Source organism: Cylas formicarius, unplaced genomic scaffold (genome assembly GCF_029955315.1).
Source record: "Cylas formicarius isolate icCylForm1 unplaced genomic scaffold, icCylForm1.1 PGA_scaffold_7__23_contigs__length_41026272, whole genome shotgun sequence".
In the NCBI taxonomy this organism is placed as follows: domain Eukaryota; kingdom Metazoa; phylum Arthropoda; class Insecta; order Coleoptera; family Brentidae; genus Cylas; species Cylas formicarius.
Window position 1 is genome coordinate 37,435,114 of NW_026844352.1, and position 26,653 is coordinate 37,461,766.

General features: G+C 35.8%; 5 protein-coding genes across 8 annotated transcripts in view; 2 read left to right on the plus strand and 3 right to left on the minus strand.

Annotated features, from left to right (window-relative positions):
* The first annotated feature begins 1,080 nt into the window (after window positions 1-1,080).
* On the plus strand, window positions 1,081-1,932 carry LOC132704719 (translation initiation factor IF-3, mitochondrial). Its single transcript, XM_060674906.1, has 2 exons — window positions 1,081-1,709; window positions 1,774-1,932. Exons 1-2 carry the CDS (start codon window positions 1,158-1,160, stop codon window positions 1,924-1,926), a joined length of 705 nt encoding a protein of 234 aa, XP_060530889.1. The 5' UTR covers window positions 1,081-1,157; the 3' UTR covers window positions 1,927-1,932.
* Window positions 1,933-2,139: 207 nt separating this feature from the next.
* LOC132704717 (spondin-1-like) lies at window positions 2,140-8,819 on the minus strand. Of its 2 annotated transcripts, none has more exons than XM_060674904.1 (9): window positions 8,257-8,819; window positions 5,294-5,478; window positions 5,032-5,240; window positions 3,609-3,864; window positions 3,403-3,561; window positions 3,195-3,347; window positions 2,699-2,975; window positions 2,388-2,640; window positions 2,140-2,325 (listed from the first exon to the last, which is right to left on the minus strand). In XM_060674904.1, the coding sequence occupies exons 2-9, from the start codon at window positions 5,475-5,477 to the stop codon at window positions 2,140-2,142; spliced, it is 1,677 nt and encodes a 558-aa protein (XP_060530887.1). In that variant the 5' UTR covers window position 5,478; window positions 8,257-8,819. The 2 variants fall into 2 exon arrangements, with proteins under 2 accessions (XP_060530887.1, XP_060530886.1); XM_060674903.1 differs by having other exon boundaries at window positions 8,196-8,819.
* Window positions 8,820-8,937: 118 nt separating this feature from the next.
* Window positions 8,938-13,169, minus strand: LOC132704718 (uncharacterized). Its single transcript, XM_060674905.1, has 7 exons — window positions 12,952-13,169; window positions 11,850-11,964; window positions 11,596-11,786; window positions 11,112-11,379; window positions 10,298-10,484; window positions 9,763-9,921; window positions 8,938-9,083 (listed from the first exon to the last, which is right to left on the minus strand). The coding sequence occupies exons 1-7, from the start codon at window positions 13,157-13,159 to the stop codon at window positions 9,036-9,038; spliced, it is 1,176 nt and encodes a 391-aa protein (XP_060530888.1). The 5' UTR covers window positions 13,160-13,169; the 3' UTR covers window positions 8,938-9,035.
* On the plus strand, window positions 9,092-25,965 carry LOC132704720 (uncharacterized). 3 transcript variants are annotated; one of them, XM_060674908.1, is made up of 3 exons: window positions 9,092-9,342; window positions 9,392-9,567; window positions 25,505-25,965. In XM_060674908.1, exons 2-3 carry the CDS (start codon window positions 9,522-9,524, stop codon window positions 25,867-25,869), a joined length of 411 nt encoding a protein of 136 aa, XP_060530891.1. In that variant the 5' UTR covers window positions 9,092-9,342; window positions 9,392-9,521; the 3' UTR covers window positions 25,870-25,965. The 3 variants fall into 3 exon arrangements, 2 of the variants coding, with proteins under 2 accessions (XP_060530891.1, XP_060530890.1); XR_009619308.1 differs by lacking the exon at window positions 25,505-25,965 and adding an exon at window positions 9,739-9,866 and having other exon boundaries at window positions 9,092-9,567; XM_060674907.1 differs by having other exon boundaries at window positions 9,092-9,567.
* Window positions 13,984-26,653, minus strand: part of LOC132704716 (spondin-1) — a 29,395-nt gene continuing 16,725 nt past the window's right edge. The window contains 12 exon segments of the mRNA XM_060674902.1: window positions 13,984-14,415; window positions 14,603-14,757; window positions 14,832-14,927; window positions 14,981-15,154; window positions 15,295-15,405; window positions 15,459-15,788; window positions 15,938-16,129; window positions 16,186-16,399; window positions 18,524-18,778; window positions 19,319-19,525; window positions 19,574-19,765; window positions 21,629-21,837. Coding sequence (XP_060530885.1) covers window positions 14,332-14,415; window positions 14,603-14,757; window positions 14,832-14,927; window positions 14,981-15,154; window positions 15,295-15,405; window positions 15,459-15,788; window positions 15,938-16,129; window positions 16,186-16,399; window positions 18,524-18,778; window positions 19,319-19,525; window positions 19,574-19,765; window positions 21,629-21,837 — 2,219 coding nt within the window. The 3' untranslated portion in view covers window positions 13,984-14,331.

Sequence of the window (26,653 nt, forward strand, 5' to 3'; positions counted from 1 at the left end):
ATGAACAAGTTGCTTCTAATCGAATTTTTTCAAAGTTGTTTAAGTTGTTATTGCTACAAAAAAAATGCAGGCGATATACTTTTCACAGGAAATAACATTTTTGGTTTTTGTCAATTCATTGCAATTTATTATTTATCTTTTTTATCTATTTATTTAAGATATTGTATATTTCCCTACCTTCCTTCCAAATTTCAAAGAGTAACAAGTGACTTTGTTTTGTTTGCGTCGAATTTTTTGTAAGATTGGAAATGTCCCATCTCTGATAAAATATAATAATGAAAATTCTTATCCTAGTACATACATATAGTACGACCACTTAAGTGATCATCATCAGTACTCACAAAATGATTCTCGCTACTTTTTTTAAAAAAAGGGACTGTGATTTCTCTCTTCTAATTATACTTTTGCTTTTAATAATAAACGAGTTTAAATTAATTAATAAATTATATTTCGCTAAAGTCTAGATATCATCGGTATTCCACCGAAGCCTAATGTCACATGCAATCGGCAATTAATCTATATCTGTTAGCATGGTGAGAGCAGAACGACATAGAACGCCCGTATAAAAGGAACTCTGCTCATGATATTTGAAAAAATGGTAAACCGGCTCCTCGCGACCGATTTCATTTATTCAGTGCGTGTAATTTATTAATGTAGGAATGTTCTCCCGACACAGTTGGTCGTAATTGATTAATTAATTAAATCGGATTATGGAATAATTGGAAATTATAAATTATTATTGATAATTTGTGTTTTTTGTGTGGTGTAATATCCTTAATAGGGATGGTTAGAAAATTATCATATTACCTTTAACTTGTTCAATATAGTAATTAAACAAAATCGAGTTTTTAATGCCGATATTTATTAAAGTACCTTGTGGCGTCATCTAGTGCGGACTTGACTCAACACGGACAGATTTCGTTTTGAAATTAGATAGTGTTCGTTGGTTGTAGGTACTAAGTTAAAATAAATAACACTTAGTAGATGGTTGTTTATTATCTTTCACTATTTTTTTTCTAATTCTTTTTAATGTACAGTTTTTTGGTTAAATTTACGAGGCAGATAAAAATGCCAAGGGGTAATAATCTGTGGTTTCGATATATTCTGTGGCTATTATAACCTATTTCTGAACATGAACTTTATTTTTTGTCGAAATCATGTTGCGTTTTTTATTCAAAACATTAAAATTTCAAAATTTTAAAAATAATATAGACCCGTTCCAGAAATCTGCGTCTTTCATAATCAATTTTCAGCAGCAAGAGTTTTATTCAAACAAACCTAGCAGCAATATACTGTTGGAAAAAGATCCAGAGACGGGCGAGGTTAAAAAGAGAAAAACCACTATAATACCAAAAATAACGCTTTTACATGGAGACGCAATCGACGTGGTCACTTTGGAAGAAGCGCAAAAAATTGCGAGGCGAAGAGACTTGAAACTTGTTAAAATTTTAGATGTGGATACTAAGTCCAATCGAACTGTATATAAACTAATGTCCGGAACAGAGGTTTACGAAGAAGAACTTAAACAAAGGGAGAAAAAGAAGTCAAACAAGCAACAAGGCACTAAAGGTGAAAAACTTTTGAATATCAGTCAAAATATTTCCAAGCATGATCTAGAAGTTCACATCACAAAAATTGCCAAATGGCTAGCTAAAAAATATGAAGTTAGACTTGTCATTAATGGAGATGGAGGAAGTATGAGAAAAGCTGTAAGTTGCGATTTGTTACACCCATCTGTCCATTTTATATTACATACATATACATTGTTTGCAGGAACAAGTATGTTCAGATATTGAACACAGTCTAAAATCTGTCAGTGACTTAATACAAAAGAAGCAGTCTGGCTCCACTATAAAATTACAAGTATTGCCAGCAAAAGAGGAGATTGGGAATGAGGATACTGGTAAAAAAGATGCTAAATTGTGACTATACCTTGGTACATCAGTAACTGTGGCAATATTTTTTTTAATCACCAAATACAGTCTGTATTATAAGTTGTACCAAAAGAAGAAAACAAAATATTGAATTTCTAATAGTTTTATTTTCAATTGACTATCACAGCCAGGAATCTCTCCACGATTGCATTTTGTTAATTTACATGTAAGACTTAGTTATCCCTAATAAAAATATTTTATTATTCTAAATTTCATTTTTGCATTCTCCTTCATTACATTCTACTGTTTCTTTGCTTGGACATGGTCTGTTACTAGATCTGTCTTCATCTTCTTCTTCTTGACTGGGTACCCTCAACCGGGTCTTAGTACCAGTTCCGCAAGATTTACTACATGGAGACCAAGCTCCCCATATTACGTTGGGGCAAAAGGGCTGTAAATATGAAACAAAAAGTAATTTCCGTTAAGCAAAAAAAAAAAAAGTGAATCTCCCACCTCATCTTCTCTGTTGGGGCAGCTACTTCCGCATTCAACAGTCTCTTCCTTAACTATATGGGGGCAGTCATTTGGCCCAGGTTCATTCCTAAACCTTATACTTCTGGTCATGTGACCTCTCCCACAGGTTGCACTACAGGTTGACCAATTACTCCATCCTACTATTTGACAGGTTCCGGAAGTGGCGGGTCTGTAGAATAGTGGATGTTCATTGGACACGTCTTTCGATTCAGTTGCTTCTTCCGGTTGTATTCTATTATAGAGACACCATTTATGAAGATTCCGATACTGGTTAGAATAACATATTATACCTTTCCGGATCACATTCCTTTCTGAACACTTTCTGCAACTTGAAATGGAGCTTCGCTATAGGTTGCATTTTTTCACCCGATTCATCGTAAAACGGTGATCTGGGATCATCTGGAAACGATGAACTTATCGGGTTTACGACCATCTCTGGATCGGAAGAAGGTTTTTTCTCAGTGTATTCAACGCCTTCGTCCGTTCCAACGTCACGAGGGTACAAATTAACTGTTCTTGATTTTTTCCATGTCCCGTCCGGTTGGCAAAGCTCGAAATTGGAAACACCTGGAAAGCATTTCATTACATTTGCGAAACTCAACCCTATTGTGAATTTACGAACACACGGATGTATTAAACTAAAATAACTTTATTAATAATAAATACACTGATTTTAAATTAACACTCTCTCTGATGTTAGGTTAGGTTCTATTCAACAACGTTTCCTCTTCACCTTTTACAGTGGATAAATTACAAGTAATCACAACAAACCCTTGCAAAACGCACCTACTACCCAGTCTGGGGATGGGATCATTTTCGAAACCACAGTCACCAAGTGATTCTCATTGTCTACCCTGAAAATGGCGTATGTCGAACCACGCATGTTGGGGTGTTCCAGTCCCCTGGCTTTTATAATTGTTCGTATGTTTTCTATATTACCTTCAACAAATTGCCACTGTATCAAACGTTGGATAGTTAATAATTGAATACCCACTCATTAGCTCCAGTTCCAGTTTCTTTGTGTTTTCAGTTATAGCCAGTTCTTTAAGTCCATCGCTGGGTGCTTGGTAATCGTTCCAGAACTGGTGGTCCATTTTATGGGAAGCTCCAATTAAATCGCTAAACTTCGTCGCCCACGTATCTCCAGGGAATCCTGGAATTCTATTGATAACGGATGCCATTGCCATACTAACAGCGTACCTTTGGGATGAGTATTTCGAATCCAGTTGCCCTGGAACGCCAACTCGTATTTGGCCTCATCGCAGGCACTGCAAAAACTTAATACTTCCGGAAACGTATCCTCATTGTCGCTCAGGTCTTCGCAGAGGGTCTTCGTGAGGAATCCGTCCGCGGCAGAGTCGTCTTCCGCGAACCAGCGTTCCCTAGATTCGATAACCGTCGCTTTTATCGATACGCAGCCACTTTTTGGTGGAGGCGCTTTCCAATATAAGCTCACCTACAAGTCGACAAGAATCCAAGTACGTCTTATTGATAACATAATCAGTTTTAGCAAAATTTGATCCTGAGGAGAGTTTGCGCATCCAAATTAATAAAAAATATTTTTTTTTATTTTAAAACTTTTAAACATTTGCCCTTATTTGTTTGCTAAAACTAATTAATACAAAATTCTCCCATATGATGCGGACTTTAGTGGTGACACTGTATATTCTCAATACTACACTTTTCGAGAAGATAATTTTAATTTTTCTGATTGGTCTTCGTGAAAAAAAAAGTTTGATATGTTTCTACCACAAAGTTTCCAAAGCAATATTTTTTAGCTTAACAGTTTCATAGTTATTAATAGAAATAAAAACGAATGACTCTAAAAAAACTAAACAAAAAATAGCCTTCCTGAAAAAAAAGACTAACCAAAACTATATTGCAAATAGAAGTCTAGCAAAACATGAAGTGTGCTATATTTTTGAGAATGCGGTGTTGCGGTATTTTCAATGGTTCAGAAATATTCAGGGTGACCCACCTAGAACACGATTTTTCTGTCGATAACTATTACGACTATTACGACAGGTCAATTTTGACCAAAAATGTATTAAATAAATTCACATTTTTGCCCTTCTATAACTGAAGCGTCCTCGTTTTGAGCCGTTTAAAACGTGATTTTGGTAAAAATCTGAAAGTTTTATGAGTTATGACTTTTTTTGCAATTTAACTACTTAAACAATTACTTAGAATAAATTCTAAGCTATCAAAAAGGTATTCCTGTCCAAAAATCAATTTTGCAATCATAACTCACTTTTCATATTTTTTTTTATAAATATCTTTAACAACGAAAGAAGTTGAAAAAATACTTCCGTTTTTAACGGTCGGTCCAAGCTCATGGGAGTGAAGATTTTAGCAGTTATAGAATACTTATTAGGTGTTATTTATTTTTAAGGTTTTTAAGAACCCTATAAAATCTTTTAAAAATACCTCAAAATTAAAGTATTTTGGTTGGTCTCACAAAACTTGTAACATCAATGGCTTTTTATAAAACTATAAACAGTGTTACAGTTTGTTATCAGCTCTTTATAAATCTCCGTTACCTTATAATAAATCTTAAGTTGCAAGAAATATTAGTTGGACAAAGAGTAACACTTAAAATGGGAACAATTTTGAATGTCTCTACCTTTCTTTTTGGTTGCAAGTTCACTTCCGTAACGGTATCCTTGCAAGTCTCGCTAAATTTCGAGAGCATATCCTCTCCAAGTTCGAACCGTCCTGTCTGATAGGAGACGTCTTCGTCGTCGGGCTTGGCCAGTGATTCCAGCGCGATTATAAATTTTCTAAACTTGTTGGTGATGTTGGAAAACGCGAATGTGTCTAGCGCTATGGTGACTACAACAAAATCGTATTAGTATCGACGTGTTGGATTGTTTCGCGTGACTTACTCTGATATCGTTCGTTCGGTACGTATTCCGCGGGATTCCCATCGATCTTCAGTAAGTATTTTCCTCCGGTCAACTTGTGGTCTCTTTGGATTAAATCTGTCGGGTCCGTATCGCACCTATAAGCGTTTACTGACAGCGTTGCCGTAAATATCACGAAAACGGCGATCCAAGTATAAGGAATCATCCTGAAATCGAAACGGATTTTGGAGATTGGATTTCGAAATCGGGTGGTCCAAAACCAAATTCAAGGTCCGTCGTAAAAACAATATTTGAAACCGTTATTTTCGGAAACTTTATGTCGACTTTATAAATAGGAGGTCAAGTTTAACAGATTTTGTAAGCGCGGCGTTCAAGAAAATTAATGGATTTTGCATTTTGGTTAGCAATCCAAACGTTTGGTCTGGTTCCAATTGGGTTTCGGAGTCATGTATTGACCCTGAAATACTTTCCGGCCCAGAAGATGATTGCAACATATTGAGAATGGGAATAATTCCAATCAGGTTGTCCTAGGAAAGAATTTCGTTCTCTAAACACCACATTGAACCCCGACTGGAATCCTGCTTTCGATTGGAATCCTGCAGACGTTTCGCCAAGATCATATGAAATTAAAATCTTGATAGTTATACAGGGTGAAGATTAAGGCACCAAATTTTTTATGGCTTATTCTACGTCGCCCTAGTTTCCTATATGCTTCCTTTTCCTACTCTGGATTTTTAATTGACATTTAGTACACTGCTTTCAAGCAGAAAAAGAAAATTTTTGATGTGAAATATATATTTTTAAATTTAATAATGACGTACTAGATTTAAATTGAATATTTTTTAAGAGAAAAATTTGTGCGTCAGTGCTTTTTCGTAAAATAAGAATTATTTTTGAAATCCCCATTCAATTTGGAACATCTCTTGACTTTTTTCCGAACGATGCACCGTTTTAAAGTAAAAAAAAAACAATTTTGATGCGATGGCGAATCGGACATCACTGCTACATTTAAATATATATATATATATATATATATATATATATATATATATATATATATATATATATATATATATATATATATATATATATATATATATATATATATATATATATATATATATATATATATATATATATATATATATATATATATATATATATATATATATATATATATATATATATATATATGTGTGTGTGTGTGTGTTTTGTTTTAGTCCTTCACGGATGGAACTATGTGTATTGGTGGTAATCCGGGTGTTCATCCGTTCGTTGTTTGACCCTGGAGTAGGATCATTCGCCTGACGTTTCGCCACAATATCACTTGGCATCTTCAGAGGCCGCGCGTCTATGTCACTCGTACGTGTCCGCACTTAAACTTAGTTAGTGCGATAAAATTCACTACCTTTCTAAACTTAACACAAAAAATGTTATATAGGACAGACATAAAAAATAATGATAAAATAATTAAAAAACAAATTAAGAAATATATATTTTGAAGATTAAACCCAATTTTATTCTTTATTCTATATTTTCATCCTTAGGAAATTCATCCACTGAATTATAGTTTTTTTCAAGGTTTTCCGTTTGGATCTTGATGTCCAACGAGTAATCTTGAAAACTACCGGTTAATACTTAGCTACCTACCGGTATTACATATATTCATTCTTAATGATATTTTTGTGAACATTATCAAAGAATAGATATAAACTCAAGGAAGGTCAATATATTGTAAGAGTCTGAGCTGCTTAGGCCGGCCATTGATATTATGGCTTTTTCATAGAATAAATATTTTTGCAGAATCCCAATACATTGCCCCGTAAGAGATAGTAGATTGTATAAGTATAAAATTGTATAAGTATAATTTTATAAAATATATTAATTTCAAAATGTCTATAGAGGCTGATATGTTTTACTAGAAAACAATTTTCCTGCCAGATAGCCAAGACGAGTAACCTATATGACTTTTTGATCAATAAATAATCCATTTTTTTTAAGACTTTTTTATCAGTTTCTAATGGAATGCTGGAATTCATTATTCCATTTTTGACGGCAAATTCCATTGTCACTGATCTATTGATAGTTAATGTGATACCGCGGCTCGACACCAATTTAATTTAGTAAGGTCTCATAATATCAAAATTTGGTTGTATTAATTACTGCGGTTATGGCAACACCGCTTTTTAATAAAAAGTACAGGAATGCTTAAATATCTCCAAAACTGTAAAAAAGGAAATGTTAAAATTCATTACCTGGAATTTTTTAAACATGCAGAATTAAAAAACACTAACCGCAGTGTTGTCAGATTTACCACTGTTAAAAAAAATAACATCGCAGAAGTGTGGAGCTTTCTGAACATAGGAAACTTTAGAAGTGTATCAATGAAGGGTTACTAGACATGCAGCAAATAAATAGGGCAAAGTTGGTAAATCTGACAACTCCAGCTTTGGCAGTTTTGGAGATATTTAAGCGTTCCGGTACTTTTTGCCAACGCGCTATGTTTATGTAGGAAAATAAGGGGTTATTTCGACCTAGAATATGCCATAAAAATTTGGTGCACTCATTTTAACTTTCTGGATTGTTCTCGTGAAAAAAATTATAGTAAAGGGTACAGTGATGTCATCGCTTCCTGGATAAAAAAGATTTCTTCTGTATCTCAGGTGCCTGCATTGTTTTTCGTAGTTCATCAGGAATTTAGGTGTTTATTTTGTGTCAGAAATATTTAGATCAAAAATGGGGTCTACAGTTGCCAATTACCATCACTTAAATGTATATTAAAAAAAAACTTGTAGTGAACTCTGATTTTCACTCGTATAAAAATAAAATAAGAAACTTGCTTGCCAAGCAGGCCCAAACCAAAATTTAAAAACTGTTTCCTTTACTGTAGTATTTAGAGTTTCTTCTCGAGATTGAAGTTTACCTTGATGCTTCCTTTATACACCAGTGAAGGCGCGATTAAATCACGCGAACAACCCACTCACCTAACAGACGTAAACGAAAAATGATACTAATTAAAATAATATCACAAAACTACGCACAATATCAAAATCTGGTCGCTCAGAGTCCGCGCGCGTGCAACCAACCGGCGTCGCAAATTGTTTCTGCCGGTGCGTCGATATTCTGAAAATACCCGATAGCACTCTAAAGAACTTCGGCGTCCAACATGTTTCAGAAGACGAATGCGACAAAACCTTTTTGCAACGTCCGCTTTAATCTATTTGTGTTAATCCATGCGTGAAGAATCGCGATAACTGGTCAATTACATCCACATTTTGGAGTAAACAACGACTTGGTTAACTATGAAATAAATGACGACGCTGTGCGGTCGCAAATTTTCTGCGCCAAAGTTTATTCATTATGCTTTTGGTTCAATCGGAGAACAATTGCAATTTTTGGATACAATATAGAAATTTTTTCAATTCTGTCAGTTTTCACAAGCAAGAGATAACACGAAGGATACGGCTACTTCTACAACTTACACAAGATTTCAGTTAGGATATATATCGATCTAATAACAAAACAAAATGTTCAAAACCATTGCGGACAATGATTTTCCATCATAATGAACATCGATACGAAGAAGAGAAAGTTAATTGACAATTTTACTTCCTTAACACGTGTAACAACACGTGTAAACAACGACAGGTATATTAAATAAATACTTTTTTTTTCTGCACAGTGTATTTTTATTCGTATTATAAGTAACGTGCGATACAACCTTAAATAAAATAATATTCTTTAATCCGCACTAGTCTGCCGCTTATGCTTGGTTCATAACCGTGAGGTATGTGTACGAGGTCTTCGAGAGCTGCAAGAGTGAAGAATTATTATTATATTTGAAATCCAAATTTGCCCATTGTCAGTTGGGAGTGTAATTTACCGCAAAACTCATTATTTTCTTTATCACGAGAAATTTTGAAGCTATAGGCTATTTCAGGAAACTGCAGTGTTGGAAATTTCATCCAGTTTCGTTGTGAACTCGATGCTAATAAAAAGGTCACTGATAAGTAGAAAACTTTTAAGAATCAGTTAAAGAAATTTGGATTTTGCCTGATAACAGCATAACCGTAAGTACTTTTACTGGAAAACAATGAAATTGATTGATTTTGATTTCAGTAAAGTGGAAGACACCAATAATCGTCCATATTCGAAATGAAAAGTGATTTTTAAATTAAGGTTCGCTAGCCTTTCAAGTGAAATTACCATGAAGAGATTAATTCGGATGTATTAACACTGTTTTGATGAGATGCTATCATTTAACACCCATACAGCAGACTCCAAATTGTTGACCGGTTAGTTATGAATTTGAAGATAAGTTCGCACACCAAACTAATTTTATGAACGCAAGTGAAAATATTTTTTTGTCACTCCCCATGTGATTTACATGGAGCACTTTGGGAACTAGCACTCTACACCTTGCTGAAATAGACTATAACCTAATACATACTATATATTTTAAATAGCGGACCGCTCTTTCGGGTACTTACGCGGGCAAAAAAGTCAAAGTCGTGATTGCCAACCGGCATGGCCTCCAGATAAGTGGGTTTCTGTCCTCTCAATATGAGCAACTGGATAGTTCTTTTGATTGAAGCGTTATTCAGTTCGTACCATTTCGAAAAATACGCCGCTTCGCCAATAGCGCCTAACTAAAAAAGCCAAGGTTTGGTTAAATGTATTACGAAACCTTTTTGGTTGAAAGTGAAAACTGTCTGTATCGTCAGCATTTTAGGTTCGGATTTTATTATTTATCATTGGAATTGGAATTGGCGGATCGTGCGTCATCGTGTCGTTGGAACGAATACTGTGAATACCTTATAAAAAGTAAACTCTCAAAGATTTAGGTTTATTTTCTGGGGTTGATCAACCCAGCTAGCGATGTAACATAGGGCTCGTGAATCCTTTTTTGCTTTTCCTTTTAGGTGAGTATTGTTTTATATAACCTAATGTCAGTTCTTGGGATGTATTTAGTTTAACTCGCCAGTACTTTGGAGACGTTGATGTAATGTAATTACTATCTCTTACCGAGTCTTGAAGAATTTGGCCGGCTCGACATAACAGGAATATTCCGATTATCCAGCCGGCTACGTGGGTGATCGCTCCCAAATTATAAGTGTTCAACAGCTGAGTCAAAATAAAGGCGATCACCAGCGCTCCGCCAGCTGAGCAAGGCCGAAGTGAACTGAACGCGTTGTTAAACTCTTCAGCTAGACTAAAACCCGGTGGTATTATTTCCCAAAGAAAGTCGACAAGAGAAAAGAATAAACGATAGTATATCTAAACTCGGTAATTTCCAAGAGTATCTAGAATGAATGAAATAAAGAACTGAAAAATAGGGGAAATGGTAATAATCGTGGATTATGCATCAGGAAAGAGAAGAAAAATTGAAGACTATGAGATTGGCAGGATAAGAAGGGGTTGGTAGCTGAAAATAAAAATCTCGATATTGTTTTCAACTGTTTAGGTCAACGAATTAATGACGCCCTCCAATATTGTATTCACAAGTGAGAGATGTGTGATTTGCTGTTCAAAATATGTATACAGGCAGAGCTTGATTGATTTGTAAACCGAGGTACCAGCCTGGAAATATCAAGAAATTCTGAATAATTATCAACACTTCACGGAAAAATGTTAAACTTCTCTGAAGATACTTATTAACAAGTTTTACGTATATTATGAATTAATTCTTATTTTTAACTAGTTAGTTTAACCTAATTGTGTAAGTGTAAGGTTGTAAGGTTTCATTATTTGATTGAACCAGCCCTGATGTTGTTATGATTATATTATTTATCTTTGTAATCTGTTTTGGATACGCTTTACGAGTAAATTGGCAACTCACCTCAACAATTCTATGTGATATTCGATATAGAAAGTCATCCGTTTTTTCAAGTGTTCTAAGTCCTCATCGGGATTGTCGAACAATTCCAAGAAGAGTTGCGAAGCGTGCTTCACCCTGGTGTTCAATATTTCTATAGCCTCGGACGGGAAACATATGAAAATACCGCATTGTGGACTGTACATCATTATCGCGACGACTTGTATCACATTGATTATTATTTTTTGGGTGGATGTGAGTCCGTAGGGCCAATAAATAGGCGCCACTGTTCCTAATGTTGAGGAAATAGTGTAATTGATTTGTTATCTTTTTAATTTTATATAACATTTCCTCTATTCTTAGGACTATTCGAGAAATTATTGTGCCCTTTTTTTATTCAAAGTATTTTTATGGCTCAATCAATTTATATTCATCAATATAGTAAAGGCAATACTTACTTATCTTAGTGAAGGAAATTGTATTTAAAAAAAACTGAAAAATATCTTACCGCAAATTTCAGTCCGCCCTTCTTCTCGATTAACCCTTTCGCATTCGGCGGTGTCTGTGATTTCAATGAAACAATAAAGACTTGTTCCACAATATGAGTAAATGTAAGTAACGTTCGAAAGGAAATTGAAGCGTTTAACTATTTTGTTCAACGTGGGCGGGACGCCAAACTTTTTGAAGTCCAAAAGTCTCCTAGAAATTGGAGCATCAGACGAGATTTTAAAGTCAACATAACTCGTTAACCAAAAATTTCACCTTAAAAAGTTTGACCACGTCCGTTCTGTAGATACAAAAAGCGTCATGGATATCATGGCTCCCAAGTAGCCACTACCCAAAGCCAAACCCTCTATCAAAAGTTCGTAATGATGTTCTGAAATACGAAAAATGCCTCTTATCTTCAATCTCTACAATTGTTTTCTTATCTACAGAGTATTTTATTGGCAATCAAAGTTTAGAGAAACAATAAAAATATGTACTTACTAATAAGAATAATTGGCAATTAAGAAACAAGAAAACACACACATAAAAATTGTTATATTTCCTTATGCTGCAAAAAAAGAAGCTAAAATAAGAGTGAATAAATTAGTTAAGGCTTTCGCGGCCCGTTGATAAGCTATTATCTTCATTCGGGTTTAAAGGCCGTCGTCGATTGGAATTACTTCCTAACGTTTCGCTAGCACGAGTGGCGAGCTTCTTCAGAGGTCCTTCCATCTCCGATGTTGGACGTAGACTCAACATCGGAGATGGAAGGACCTCTGAAGAAGCTCGCCACTCGTGCTAGCGAAACGTTAGGAAGTCGACGACGGCCTTTAAACCCGAATGAAGATAATAGCCTAAGAGTGAATAGTTACTTAAATTTCAGCTACAGCCTACATGATAATGTCAATGATATTATAATTAACGATTTAATAGGAAGTCTATTATGAAGTAGTTTTGCATAGGACCATTCATTTTTTGGTACATTTTTGCAAAACAGCTAGAATAGCATATACAGAGTGGCGTGTGACGTGACCATCAGATCTGACAAAAGGACAAAAGGACATGATTAAAGGACCCGAAATTAACGAAGCTGCTCGTAACAAACCGTGGGATTTATCTCCGAAAACATTGCTTCCAAATCCGTGGGTAATAAAACGAAAATGTCCGAAGTGATTCGCAGCCGTAGGTAACGAAACTGGGGTCGTAAAATGACACTTTCCACATGCTCGATGGGTGTATACTTGGATATTTTAGCAAAGGGAGTAGAAAAATTTACTTAGGTGCAATTTCTACATTCTGTACAACTTGACAAAACTTTTGACAGGATAGTGAAAATAAGTTTGATATAAATCATAGATTTTCCTTTTCTTTTCCGTACCTTTAACGCTGAAGATCATGTGTATGACAATTCCCACAAAATTGAAAAGCGATATAACTTTTAATGTTGCGCCATAGATCTGATGGCGCCTCCTTATAACCGGATCGTCACTTCGTGGCCAATTAAAAGCGACCTTAAAATGGGTGATACTTCTGTAAAACGGCCCATCGCGTTCCGGTTGAAAAGTATTTGAAGTATTCGATGCCATCCTTAGTCGAACTTTGATGTACATTCGAGGAGAATTTAACTTTTTATAAAAATGTTACATTCATAATTTATTATGCGCATGATTAAATAAACTATAGTTTTATGATAATCGGCAATAACGTACTTTAAGAGCTTTTGATTATTTATTTAAGATCTAATCCTTAAACGAAGTTAAATACAGAGTTTGTACCGAACGATATGCATAATTGATACATATATCTGCTCACAAATACGTTAGGAATGAAACATCGAGGATTTTTTTAATTTCATGCTTGAGACATAGTTTGAAATAATAGTGTCTTCACTGCTTGTTTTCATAAGTTCTTGAACGGCCCTCGTAGAATTCACATAAGACTTGTCAATCACAAACATGACATGGATAAACTGTTTAATAGTAAGTGCAGGATCGCATAATTTTTGAAAAATTACATTTTTTATTGTCTTGTTTAAAATCTTTACTATTACCATCTATGTATTATTAATTTTAATTAAATATAATAATTTAGGCTACTATGAACACCATATCAGCATATGTAGATTGTATTAAGAAAAGGGTAAAACAGCCTGCATCCCCGAAACACGTAGAAAATATCCAAATTTCTCAGGAGTGAGATGCTGCGTTTCCTCAAGAACTCTTAAGGCCAACTTATAAAAATGCAAACAATTTTACCAGGAAAATTCGAAAAATTTGTCTAACTTCTGTTGGTGTCCCTTTCTTGGGAAAAGTGAGCTCCATCAGTGCGCGTCCTGCTTTCCTTGAAATTCAAATTTCTTTGAAAAGGTTTGGGCACCAAAAAAGACAGGTGTAATTAATAACAACTTTATTATTCTATTGGTACTTCTTCCGCTAAACATTCTCTTCTACTAAACGCTAACAATTTGTTTTTTATTGTCCATTACTTAAATTCGATAATTTTGGCTGTCCGCATAACAGGTAGAATCAAAAAATGGATATGTTTTCGATAACAAAGTAACCTCGAAGGAGAAACGCTAAACAAAATTCCTTTTCCCTCAAAGTGAATTTCAGCATTTTGTACGACTATTTGTAGATACCAGCAAAGTTTTATTTTTGTGATATGTATTACTTATCATTACAAAGCAAAAAGATTATTCAAAAACGTCGAAAAAATTGTGGTGATGTGAATCTCCGTGATGACGTTTTACATGTTGAAACTACTCGTCGTCGCAGTTTGTCAAGCACCTCTTCTTTTTGATGAGCTTTTTGGAGCAGGGTCGACCGCCATTCATCGGATAGACCTAGAAATTCATCTTAAAAAGGAACACACAGGCAACAACAATAATATATAATATATAAACCAGTTTGAATTATAATTTGTTGTCTTAACTATGGGAAAGAATATAAATGCTTCAATTTTCAATTAAAATTAATTATAATTCTTCATTTATCTAAAACCAGCACGTAAAGGTAGGTTGCAATATTTACCTTGACGTATCTATATCTCATTTGGTGACCGCGTCCGCAACTACCCTCGCTCGGTATGCATTTGGTCCAGTCGCCCCATTTTGACATTTTGCAGTCCACTTTTTCGACCAACATGAGTTCTCTGAAAACGCGCTCATGCTCTGGCTGCGTGGTAACTGAAACCAAATCCTACTTTAATAAAAGAAATTTTAAATTACACCGCACCAAGATCTATTACCGCAATTCTTACCGGCAGTTGCGTCATTCTGGTGCATATTGTAAGACATCACTCCTGAAATCGAAACGCCCAGTTGTCTTTGCTTGGTGATGTTAGCGATAAGCTCTCCTGCAAGAAATCGCTTCAACGTCTACGAAAGAGAGTGGGTTGTATTTACGTACTCTGGTAGTTGGAGCATAACGTTTGGCATTGCTCGAGGGTATTAAAGTTGTTTTGGTTCCCCTCGCATCCGCTGTAGCTGAAGATTTCGCAGCGACCTTTCATCGTGTCGAAATACCACCGATCGATGTTGCTTTTGCACGCTCCAAAGTCTCTCGGCAAGCTGCAGATGGCGGCTGAAACGAAAAAGTGGATGTGGTGTCGGACCTATTATTTTCATTTCTATTAACAATACAACTTTTCAATGGACTTAAACTAAAACATTATCATAAAAAACACAAACGAATTCTTAATGTTGCTTAATATACCTACTTACCACTTAAAGGTCGACTTTCCTTTTCGCAGGGCCTCTCGAAGCATTCCACTGTTTCCCTTATTTTCTTAGTACACGCGTCGTTCTCATCAAAGTCCTCTTCGCTATGCAATTCTAACGAACAGGGGTTTTTTTAGGAGGAACCACTTGGGCAATATCGATTATACCTTTTAGCTTACTAACGGGCCAGAATACCGCTTGCTCGCCGGTATACCTAAAAGACAACTTGTATCTTTCCTTGAAACCTTTATCACAGGTCGCGGAACATGGTGACCAGTCTGTCCAAGGTCGTTCGGGGCAGTCTGCAACGTCAACCCGATCCTGAGGGTCATCACACTGGCGTGCTGTCCAACACTCCATATTTTGTTGCAGAATTGGAGGTCGTTTTTTTCCGATTAGACAGTGTTTGGCCGCGTATCTGTTTCTAAACTTTCGATCCCTGGTCTGGGTTCCTTTACCACAAGTCACGCTACAGCCCGACCACTGAGACCAAGGACCTGTGAACGTGGAACTTAGTGACCGGTATCTTCTAAGGTTAGTGCCATTCCAGGATTCATTTTACCCATCAAAAGTAAAAAGAATAAAAAGCTCAGAAAATATTACACATCACAATATTAGACAGCCATTAACAAAAATACGGGCTAACCTAATTCGCACAGCGGATCGTCCTCCTCCTTTTGAGGGACCTGAGGACAGTATCTTTGAACAGCTTCGCAGCTGGCTCTTTCCGTTAGTTTTTTATGACAAATATATTTGCTCTCCTCCTTTTTGTATCTTCTCTGTTTGTACTTCACCCCTCTTCCGCACGTCGCCGAACACGGAGACCATTCGGACCACTCTAAAACGAAAGTGTGTGGTTGAGGACTGAGGATTCCGGAGGATTATCAATTTTACCCGTTGTTTCGCAGTTCGCGTTGCCGTCTTCAGCGTCGTCATTCGATGACGCGTCGCACGCTTTCTCGTACAACCTTTGACGCGACAGGCTTAATCTGGCGAATGGTTTCATAGACGTACCCGTCGGATCGTAGAAAGGAGATCTAGGGTCGTCTGGATAATCCGTCTTTAGTCTCTTTATAGGCTGGCGCAACGGAGATGGTTGGTTTGGTGACTACAATAAAAAGGCTTGTGAAAGACAGACATCAGTGTGCACAAGGCAATGTCCTAGTAATAATAAGTATGTGAAGTATAAAAATTAAAAAAAAACTCGCGAAAACCTGAAATTTAATGTCTTGGAAGATAGATAGGTCAAAGGGTTTTGGATTAGTTATTGTATTCCAGTCAGAACGTATTGAAGATTGACTTTGATTGACGTATTGAACTTCTCGATGACTAGATAAGTTACATTAAATACCTTCAAAACTTATTTTTATGGAAAGATGTCACCTACTAAGTAGCACATATTGACATTTGACCTATTTTATAAACCGAGAACGTATATTAATTGTTCGCGAACACTTCAATGGAGCATTTGTAAAGTTTCAAAATTTTCTTACCGTATAAAACTTTTGCTCCTTACTTATTTGTAACTAATTGTCCTTACCTTTATAAATCATAAAGAAGTTTTATGACAGCAAGTATTACAATGTCGTTAGCACCATAAAACATACCTACAATGTTTATAAATGTCAAATAAAACGCCTCATTTTCGCCACACCCTATTCTATATCATTTATTTACAATATATTTTAATACGTGTCTTTGGCAAAGCAATTGATTTCTACTTTTACGCTATTATGAAAATGTCCTAATGAATTATTATAACAATTCAAAAACCAAGAAGATATATTAACATAATAAATAATAAAAAAAAAATAATAAAAAAAGAACAAAAAAATATTTCGTAAAGTTTGGCGCGTATTAATTTTGTTTTAAAACGGCATCGACACTCTTTTGCATAGTGTTGTTCTTCTAAAATAACTTTGCATTTTGCAGCATAAACGTTGAAATCAATAAAAAACAGACGTCCAACACCACCATTACAGATGCAGGAAATGTAAAACTTTTTTTTTGAGACAGTCTGGGCGATATTCTTCCCCTGGCATTCGCTACTCTGGGAATCGCCCACATAAACGTCAAACTTAGATTAATCGTTCCAAATAACTGAGTTCCATTGGTGCCGTAGCCAGGTTCGCACAAACAAAGTGATATTCTTGTGATCGTTCGACTTCTCTTACAACTTCTTTTGAAACTTGTTTAGCAAATGCATTTACAGCTATCTCGTTTGATGCGGCTCTGCGATATTATTTGATAATTGAGCAAAGAGCAGGCTTTTTTCTTTCTTTGATCTTAGAAAGACGGCCGGTTCTCTTTTTTGTCCGCATATTTCCAACATTTTTGAAGAGTGTAGTAATGTTCCTCACCGTGCTTTAAGGTATGGTTTAAGTTTTTGCAATATCGTGCCCTGAAACTCCATTTTGGCAGCAACAATAGAATTTTGCATATCGTTCGCACCTTTCCGCGAACCATTTTTGCAACAAACTGACTTAAGACGCTAAAACGAGGCAATCATTTTTTTTTATTTTACCATGTCCCGCTTAATACATATATTCGGTTTCGATGCCTAAAATATATTTTATTAAATTGTAGTAACTGAAATAATAGCAAATAATGTTGATTAGTGGTTGATAGTATATAGCATCAAATTATTTTAGTTGTTTTTGTTAGAGTTATTTTAAATAAGTAAAAATTATTTCCGATATTCAACATTGTGTTAATATATCGCCTTGGTCGAATTCATATGCAACTGGGCAACTGGGTACATATGAAATTAAAGTGCATGGGAGTCGAGGTTTTATTGGAGTTGTCGATTAGGTGCTTTTAGATATATAAGGGTTTTACGGAAGTCGAACGTCTTAAAAAACTTGAAAACCAATGGTTTTTTTTTATAACATTACAAAAGCTGTTATAAAAATGAAGGTGTATTATAAATATCCGTTACTTAATAATAAAACATAAATGCTGCAAAAATATTGGATGGTATTCTTTTCCAGGCGTTGTTTTTCAAATACGACTCACGCTAGGTTTGGCGAAAACCCATTATTTCCTGCGCAAGAGAAAAATAATTTTCGTCACGTAACAACATACAAACTCAGTTCTATCGTTACGTTTTTCCCATTTTCTTTCGCCCCCCATTCGAAATCGTTTCTGTATGCAGGTAAACCGTAATTGATTTTCTGTTTCCGTTTTCTCCCCAACCAAACCGACATCTATTTCATCTTTCCTGCTGGCTTACCAAATACGTCACGCCGTCGTCGGTGCCGACGTCCCAGGGATACAAGTTGAGCACTTTAGATTCTATCCAAGAGCAGTTCCTCAGGCATAGCTCCAAACCGGACACCCCGACAATCCAATCGGGCGATGGGTCGATCATGGACACTATGGACATCAAATGGTGTCTACTGTCCACTCGGAACACGGCGAAAGTTTTCGCAGTGATGTTCGGATAACTCACACCTCTGGCTTTGATGATGGTTCGTATTTGATCGCTCTACAAAATCAGAAAAACGATTGACCATTGGAATGAATCATCTAATGAACTACTATAGTGGGATTATGCTGTCAATTTAAAACAATTTTTAAAAAAACCGGGGCGTACCAGTACAAAGTAATACAGAGTAATTTTGCAAATAGAGTGAGACCCGATGTAGTTTCATATATTTTCACTTGTCAACTAGGCGCTTAAGAGACGAACATACTGAACAACATATTAAACTCATAAAACGCTATGTTAATCTTGCATGAAATCCTATGCGTCACACAACGCCGAGTAAGTGTGCACAGAACCAGAAGTTTAAATAGATGTAGAAGCTGGAAGCTAAATTGTTTTTTTACACAACTTAAGTGAGAGAATAAAACATGCCATCTATTTTGTTTGTCGGAGAGCTCCATTTGTACAATTGACCTGATATAATAATATTGGCAGTATTGAATATGAAACACATTAGAAGAAGAAAGAAAATCTAGCTCCAGCTTCCAAGGAATGTTCACCGAGTCAGTTTCTGACGAGAAAACAAATTTAATGGCTCACCTTTGCTTTTAGTTCACTCTCCAACATTCTAGTATTTCCGTATTCGGCGAGTTGCTGCAACCCTTCGCTGGCAAAGTCCCCGTAGCTCCAAAACGAGTAGTTGACCGTGTGAGACGCTCCTATAATATCACTAAATCGGGTCAGTCATCCGTCCGAAGGAAAATCCTTTGGATGGGTGTTTCTCGACCATAGACCCTCGAACGTTACCTGCAACATTTCGAATGTATTTTTCGGCGCAAGTGTTTTGTTATTTACCTCGTATTTAGCTTCGTCGCAAGTACAGCACTGCTTTAATATTTTTGGCTGCGTGTCTTCCGTGTCTGGAGATTCCTCGCATAAGATCTTAGTCAGATCGCCGTCCTCGCTGTACCATACGTCCACAGATTCGATCACGGTGGCGCGAAATTTGATACAACCTGTGCCTTTCGGCGGTGCGAGCCATAGAATCTACACAGGAATCGTGTTGAGTGCCATTATTGTTAAAACTATGTGGTGGGTAGTGTGAAATCTCGAGCTAATGTTTCTAACAACGTGCCTAATAGGTAAGTGGATAATAATCGAGCCCCTATTGGTCGCGAGTCCCGTGATAGCTTGAGAAGGTCTTTATGCGAAAGTTTTACGATTAGCGTTCATTATCTTGATAATATTTTAATTGGCTGTAACTTTTTTTTGTTTTTAGAGATATCAACGCAAACAAAATTTGGGGTTAATTTTTTTCCGAGTGACGTATAAAACAAAACACTATCAATTTTCCAACATATACGCCCACATCATATTTTTTTAAATGAAAAAATTTCTTTAACCACCATTTTCCTGAACACAATTCTTATTGAATGATGACTGGCATTTAGTAACGTTTCCGGATTGTCTCTTAACTGATTGATTGCCTCTGAAATTCTTTGCGAAGTTCCTAGACATTATTACAAGGAGTTCTCTGCACATGATTTTTTATGTGTCCCCAAAAGAAAAAATCCATTAAAGTTAAGTCGGGGCTGTTGGCTGACCAATCCATAGTTCCGCCGTTTCCTATCAAACCGCTGGGATATTCCATGTTAAGAAAATATTTAACTTGCACAACATTCCGAGGAGGGGCACCGTCTTGCTGCCATATAATCAGCGCCGATTTATTTAGGGGTAAATCTTCTATATATTGTTCTATTTGGTGCTCTAAGAGTTGCAAATAATGATCTCCAGTTAACTTTTGATTGATAAATATCGGACCCAAAATATGCCCATCTATGACACCACACCATACATTAATTGATTGGTATCCCTGGGTTTTTATGTCGTGTATTTGTCTATACTTATTTAAAGACCAATATCGCATATTTTCTCTATTACAACCTTTTCTTGTAGTGAACGAACTTTCATCAGTCCATAAAATGTTTTTTTTTAAATATTGTTCTCATTATGTTTATTTAAAAAATCCAAAGAAAAACTGCATCCTCCTTTAACATTGCTCTGCACTTAGCTTTTGAGTTTCACGATATTTAATTATTTATATTCTTTCAAAACTGAGTGGATTGATCCCCGCGAAATACCTGTCTCTTCATATACTCTAGTAATAGAGGAAACTGGATGTGCTTCATAGAATCCTAATATGTTTCCCTTGTTTTCTTCATTTGAAACATTATGATTATGGAATACCTTTTTAGCATTTAATACATTACCGTTTCCTGCAAATTACTTTGCCAGCCTTGGAAACATCTGTTTTGAAGAAGCTCGGCGCTCTGGTTCAAGTCTTCTTATTATTCAGAAAGTATACTTCAAGCTAAATTCGCGAAAAACGATTTTAACAATAATGACTTGGACAATAATTCAACCATCAACGTTGTTTACTAATATGTCAACCAGGTCACTCTTTGAAATTATAGATATTCTATTAAACACATATATAATATACAGGGTGTTCCATTAAAAAAAAGTACGCTTATATGTCAGAAAATTGATAGTGTTTTGTTTTACTGACTTTGAAAAGAACTTGGCTACTAACCCTACATTTTGTTTCTTTGTTTACCTTGATATCTCTAAAACAAAAAAGTTACAGCCAGTTAAAATGTTATCAGGATAAATTGAACGCACGGTGCTTTTCACTTCAGATGGTTGTTCGTCCTTTGGTTTTTCTGGTCATAGAAAGTTGAAAAAATTAAATTTATTCGCATTGAGTTTACACAAGAGCAAATGACGAGTTCTACATGTTCAAAATTCCGCTTTGACACAAATTAGTTATTAAAGACGACCAATTAACAAAGAAACGCAAACTTTGTGTATAGTTTTTTCAAAACCAACCTTTGGGTTACTAGCACTCACCTGAATCTCGGATTTTGGTTGAGTGTCTGTTTCGACGACAGCGTTTTGACAAGTGTCGCTGAACTTCGTCATCGCATCCCCGTAGAGCTGCAAGGATCCGATTGCGTTTTCCGATTCTATGTCTTTTTCCGGCTTCTCGCTCACCACGGAAAGGATGAAGTGCGTAAATTTGGTTTCCGGGTTATTTACGACCGAACTGCGCAGAAAAACTGTAAATGAAGAAGAATATGATCTTTCTGACAGCGATTGAAAATGCATGTGCTACAGGCTCTTTCAGACTCTGCCCAAGTTCGCTGCTGGCCGTAGGCGTAGGTCAACTTTGTGCAATCAAAATATTTTTGATCCTTGTTTTCAATCAAATACCAATAAAAGCAGTTCTTGCAGATCAGTAAAAGACTTTGATGAAGTTCAATTTTGTTTTAAAAAAGAAACACAAAGTCTAGATTAAGTTTTAGTGAGCTTGACCGGGATAATAGTTTATTTCGTTGACAGCTAGAAAACTGTACTTCAGTAGTGGTTATGTACATTGTTAACAACGCAGAGAGGAGACTACAACTTCACTTTTAGAGAAACAAGAAATTTTCGACCGATTAAACATCAAAAATATTAAAAATGAAGAATATGATAAAGAGGAAAATATGACATTAAATAAATACGCCGTGAAAGATATGGCAGAAAAAAGTGTGCTGCTTATGCCGCCATATCATGATGGGATTAATTGGGGTTTATTAAAACATCAATAGATGACAGTTCCTCAGATGATTAAGAATATTACAATTTGTTATAATTTAATTTCTGTTTATTTGCTGAAACTTCTTTTTTTTTTCACGAGTATCGCATCGGAACGGTTTTGGCTCACCTTGGCCTTCGTTGGTGAATGTATAACAACAGCCCAAACCCTAGTCCTTTTGATATGAGGTTTCATTGCTCCACACTCTTCTGAAATAGACTTTAAAAACTTCAAATGATATCATCTACATAATTACATAAAAAAAAGACAGAAAGACTCAGAGTCGAAAGTTTATTGACATAGGACAAACAACAGGGTACCCTCACTACAGTAGCACGTAGTTTCGATTAATCCAGGTTTCGTCTCTTTTAATTTCGAATTTTTGCTCCGCGAAACAGTGGGCCCGTGCTTAATCAATGTGCCCACTTCCAGCCAGATGCTTCTAAATAGTCCTTTATCTCACCAGAACAACGAAATGAGAGGCCATAAATAAACATACTGTGTAATTTCGTCTCCTTCTGATGGAGTGTTAGAATTTACATTTTCAACGCCAGGACTCTCGTCTTCGGAAAGTGAATTTAATGTTTTTAAAGTAGACGAGGCGACGCTGGCACGAGGCCAAGACAGGATTACGGAAGGGATAAATAAAGACTGTTAAACAATACCGAGGAGGTTAAAGAAAATAACGACGGTCGTATGTTACGTATTTTCACTTCCGTTTGGAAGTTCCATTATATACGCGACAAACTGTTAGCAACACAAACCAACTTGACACGGGGACATAGTGGTTATATTTAATATAATTGTAAAAAATACGTACAGATACGCATAACTAAAATCGCAGATTCTACAAGTACCAGAAAGAACTATTATTACTATTTTTTCCTGCTACAACAAATTAAAAACAGCAAATAAAATTAGATCAAGTGAGGAGTATTGGATAAAATAATTTACTAAACAAAAAGACTAAAATTTATTCTTGCAAGTTATATATTAATAAAAAAAAATTTATACAATTAAAATTCTCTGTATTATTGTAATTACTTCAAGATTTAGAAAAGATCTACGAGAAAATCTTTTGTTTTTTTAGTATCCTTTTTTTATCGCTTCTGCACCCGTTGCAACTCCCCACTTAGCGCGTTGCATACAATGTATTTGAAATTTTGCGCCGACATTGCAAATCCGACATTTTGTCACACTGTAAAGGTCACACTAACCCCATTGGCAACATTGAAATTAGTCAGCGTCGCTTTTCTAATATTTTTACGAAATTGAACCCAGCGAATTGCCGAATTTGGTGTAATCAACGCTATATATTAACGGAATTAGAATCGGTGCAAGCTTATTGGTGCGTTACTGTCAATATTCTCTTACAATTTTTGACGTAATAGCGACTTACGCGTTCATCAGAGTCGATTTGCGCTAATTTGCCACTAATTATTGAGTTGAAGTTGAAGTCAGATGAAGCAGTTAATTTATTACTTATTATTTTTTGTGTGTGGTGGCGGTGCTTGTATTTAATAAAATTATAGGGCAGATGTTTTGTTTTTGTTCTTGTTTTCTATTCTGAAAGTTATAACTATTATCAGGGTTTCAGTTAACACTCCCTTTTCTTTCCTCGTGATCAAGTTAGAAAATGTGATTTATTAATGAACACTTAGGGATACATTTAGTGAATACGGCAACCCAAATTGATAAAAGAAGTAAAAAGTAGACCGTAGAGCTGATTCCGTGCACTCTGCAATAATTGTTTAAATTAAAACTATATGTAATTTCGAATTCTCCCATTGAAGTTTCTACACATCAATGAAAGGATCAAATTGAGAAACAACTTATTAAACAATATTAAAGCGTTTCAATTTAAAATTGAAAATACGCCATTTGGAACACGGATTTAAACAGTCAAGCCGGATTGCTTAATACCCTTAGTTTTATTAACGGGTGAAAATTGATCGATCGCATTTAATTAAATTTTAAACCCCTTTCGAACAGACGTAATTAAAATTTTAAACCGTATTTTACTTCTATTGTTTAAAGTCACTAGAACCGTAAGTATTTTTAGGTTCTCTCGTTTCTAAGTAAATATGAATTTAATTTATCTAGTTCAAGTGTTCATATCAAGATCATACTACAGGGAGATACCAAAAACCAGGTGATCTCATAAAATCACTTTACAATCATCATGCTTTGTTTTTAAAATACACAGTTTCGATGTTAACATTTTCAAATGCATATTTATTATGTTTTTTGAAATTTTACATTCTTATCTAAACACTAAAAGCTTTTAGAAGTAATGCTACCCTTTGACCGCGCACTTTTTCGGATGATTTCAAAGGTTTTTTTTGTAGTTATATTGATGGTTTGTCTAAAACTTTTGTTTTCTCAAAAATTCTGATCTGAAATTTTTAAAATATACAATATTTATTTCACTAAGATATTAATCAAAAGTTAACTTTGATCCCCTGTACATTGAAAAGAGACCGTCCAAATGGAAAGTGATTTAAGGAAAGTCTTATTATGCTATGACATTTTCGTATAAAAGAGACAGATCTTCCACGCATGGCTCTACATTTGTTTCTTTTTTTCCTGAAAATTTAATCGGCTTGCCATATTATGATATATGATATATGATAATTGTTGAACTGTTGGAGGTCATGTTCATTGTTGAAGGTCGTAAGGTTTCATTGATAACGAGATTGGAAACGAGCGAACGTGCTCGCATCTCAACTTTTTCATGGTAAATTCACCTGTTTACTCTGATAATAGATTATATGCAGATGATATTTAGTAGCTATAGTACTATAACAATGGATAGTTGACGGATTGACCTCCTTTTTGCAAAACCAAATATAAAGATACGAGATTTTTTTAAAGATTGAAAAACGAGAATGGTTAAACTAATTTTCCATTCCTCTGGTCTTTATCTTATGAAATATATGAATTCAGTCAGATCCGAAAACCAGCCTCGCGTGAACCAGCTCGTCGCGAGTCCAATCAACGTTGAAATGTTGCAAAACAAAAAAAAACTTCTTTTTCCGTCAGCAAAAAGCTGAAACGGTCCCCGAGCGGGCCACTTTCAGTCTCGCCCCGCTGGAAGAAACGATAATGCACAACAATGTTAACGCTCAACGTTTTCGGTGTTTTAGTGCTATCCGTGTTAGCGTTGGCCCAGAGTAATTTCGACGAGATATCCGAGAGCGAGTTTTACGAAGCGGACTCTCTCGCCGAAGCTGCGAGAGACAAGCGAACTATCCAGACGTTGTTGACGAGCGTGGGCGATTTCCTAGGGTTCGATGTGCAAAAACGACCTTCCGGACTGCCCTTAGGTCAGAGGGTGGCCGTCGTATCGCCGGCAGCTGGATTACCCCCGGCACCACCCGGTATAATTTCGGTGGCTTCGCCAGCTGACGCCGCCCAAAGACAAGTTTTGCTACCGCGACCGTCGACCAGCGAACAGAGGAGCAGCATCAGCTTCGGTGTAAACTTGCGGAGAACTAATACTAATACGTGATGAAAACTTTGGATTTGGACCGTCCCCGTGTGACGATTTGTTCGTTATGTCGAAATTTGTGAACTTCCCGTTTCGGTTTCTGAATATGTGCGCCGAATAAATTTATGCTTTTTACACACGTTTGTCGTCATTTATTTCCGCGCGAAACGTCAGACATGAATGAATGACCCACTCAAAAGCGGTAGGGATCACAGCTAACAACTGACCCCGAACTAGTGCCAATTGCCTGCAAGAAAAGTAAATTTTTCGAGGTTATCTTGCGATGTTAATTTTCAATATTATAATTCCACTAGTATTGACTAACTAAAAACCGTTTAGAAATAGGTATTGCTTGCTACAAATAGTATCAGATTCTTCAGTTGATTCAAAATCAATCACGTATTATTTCCGCGACAAAATTTCCAAAAAGCCCGAACACTCAACCAACGTTAAGTTTTATCCCGTCGATTTTTGAATGTGCGAATGCGCATGCTCCCGACATAGGGACACAGCGTTCTATTGGTTTACAAGAAACCAACCTCGGGATGGGATTTATTCTATAACGCACGAATATTATGTCTGAAACTGCAGCTGGCAAATCTTCACCGTTTGCCAGAGAATTTCGAAAACAGCTGGAAGTGATTGACAGTTTCAAAGTAACAAGTGCGACACTACGGTTTGCTTGAATTACTGAAATTTACTACGGATGGGGTAGAACGTGTGACATTGTAAGTTATTAGACAATGTTGATAATACCGGTTTAAATGAAAGTGGAATTACTATTATTATTTATTATAAAATTAAT

What these genes read in the sequence shown, in the direction of transcription:
- LOC132704720 (XM_060674907.1), top strand. Translation starts at nt 9,522, where the DNA reads ATGCTATCATTTAACACCCATACAGCAGACTCCAAATTGTTGACCG. An exon ending in AGACTCCAAATTGTTGACCG is followed by an intron (nt 9,568 to 25,504) that starts GTTAGTTATGAA and finishes TCGGTGTTTTAG; the next exon opens with TGCTATCCGTGTTAGCGTTG.
- LOC132704717 (XM_060674904.1), bottom strand. Translation starts at nt 5,477, where the DNA reads ATGATTCCTTATACTTGGATCGCCGTTTTCGTGATATTTACGGCAACG. An exon ending in TCGAAATACTCATCCCAAAG is followed by an intron (nt 3,562 to 3,608) that starts GTACGCTGTTAG and finishes ATAGAATTCCAG; the next exon opens with GATTCCCTGGAGATACGTGG. An exon ending in AAGGAATGTGATCCGGAAAG is followed by an intron (nt 2,641 to 2,698) that starts GTATAATATGTT and finishes TCTCTATAATAG; the next exon opens with AATACAACCGGAAGAAGCAA.
- LOC132704719 (XM_060674906.1), top strand. Translation starts at nt 1,158, where the DNA reads ATGTTGCGTTTTTTATTCAAAACATTAAAATTTCAAAATTTTAAAAAT. An exon ending in GAGGAAGTATGAGAAAAGCT is followed by an intron (nt 1,710 to 1,773) that starts GTAAGTTGCGAT and finishes CATTGTTTGCAG; the next exon opens with GAACAAGTATGTTCAGATAT.
- LOC132704718 (XM_060674905.1), bottom strand. Translation starts at nt 13,159, where the DNA reads ATGGCATCGAATACTTCAAATACTTTTCAACCGGAACGCGATGGGCCG. An exon ending in ACGTGGTCAAACTTTTTAAG is followed by an intron (nt 11,787 to 11,849) that starts GTGAAATTTTTG and finishes TCCAATTTCTAG; the next exon opens with GAGACTTTTGGACTTCAAAA. An exon ending in TATCACATAGAATTGTTGAG is followed by an intron (nt 10,485 to 11,111) that starts GTGAGTTGCCAA and finishes ACCGGGTTTTAG; the next exon opens with TCTAGCTGAAGAGTTTAACA.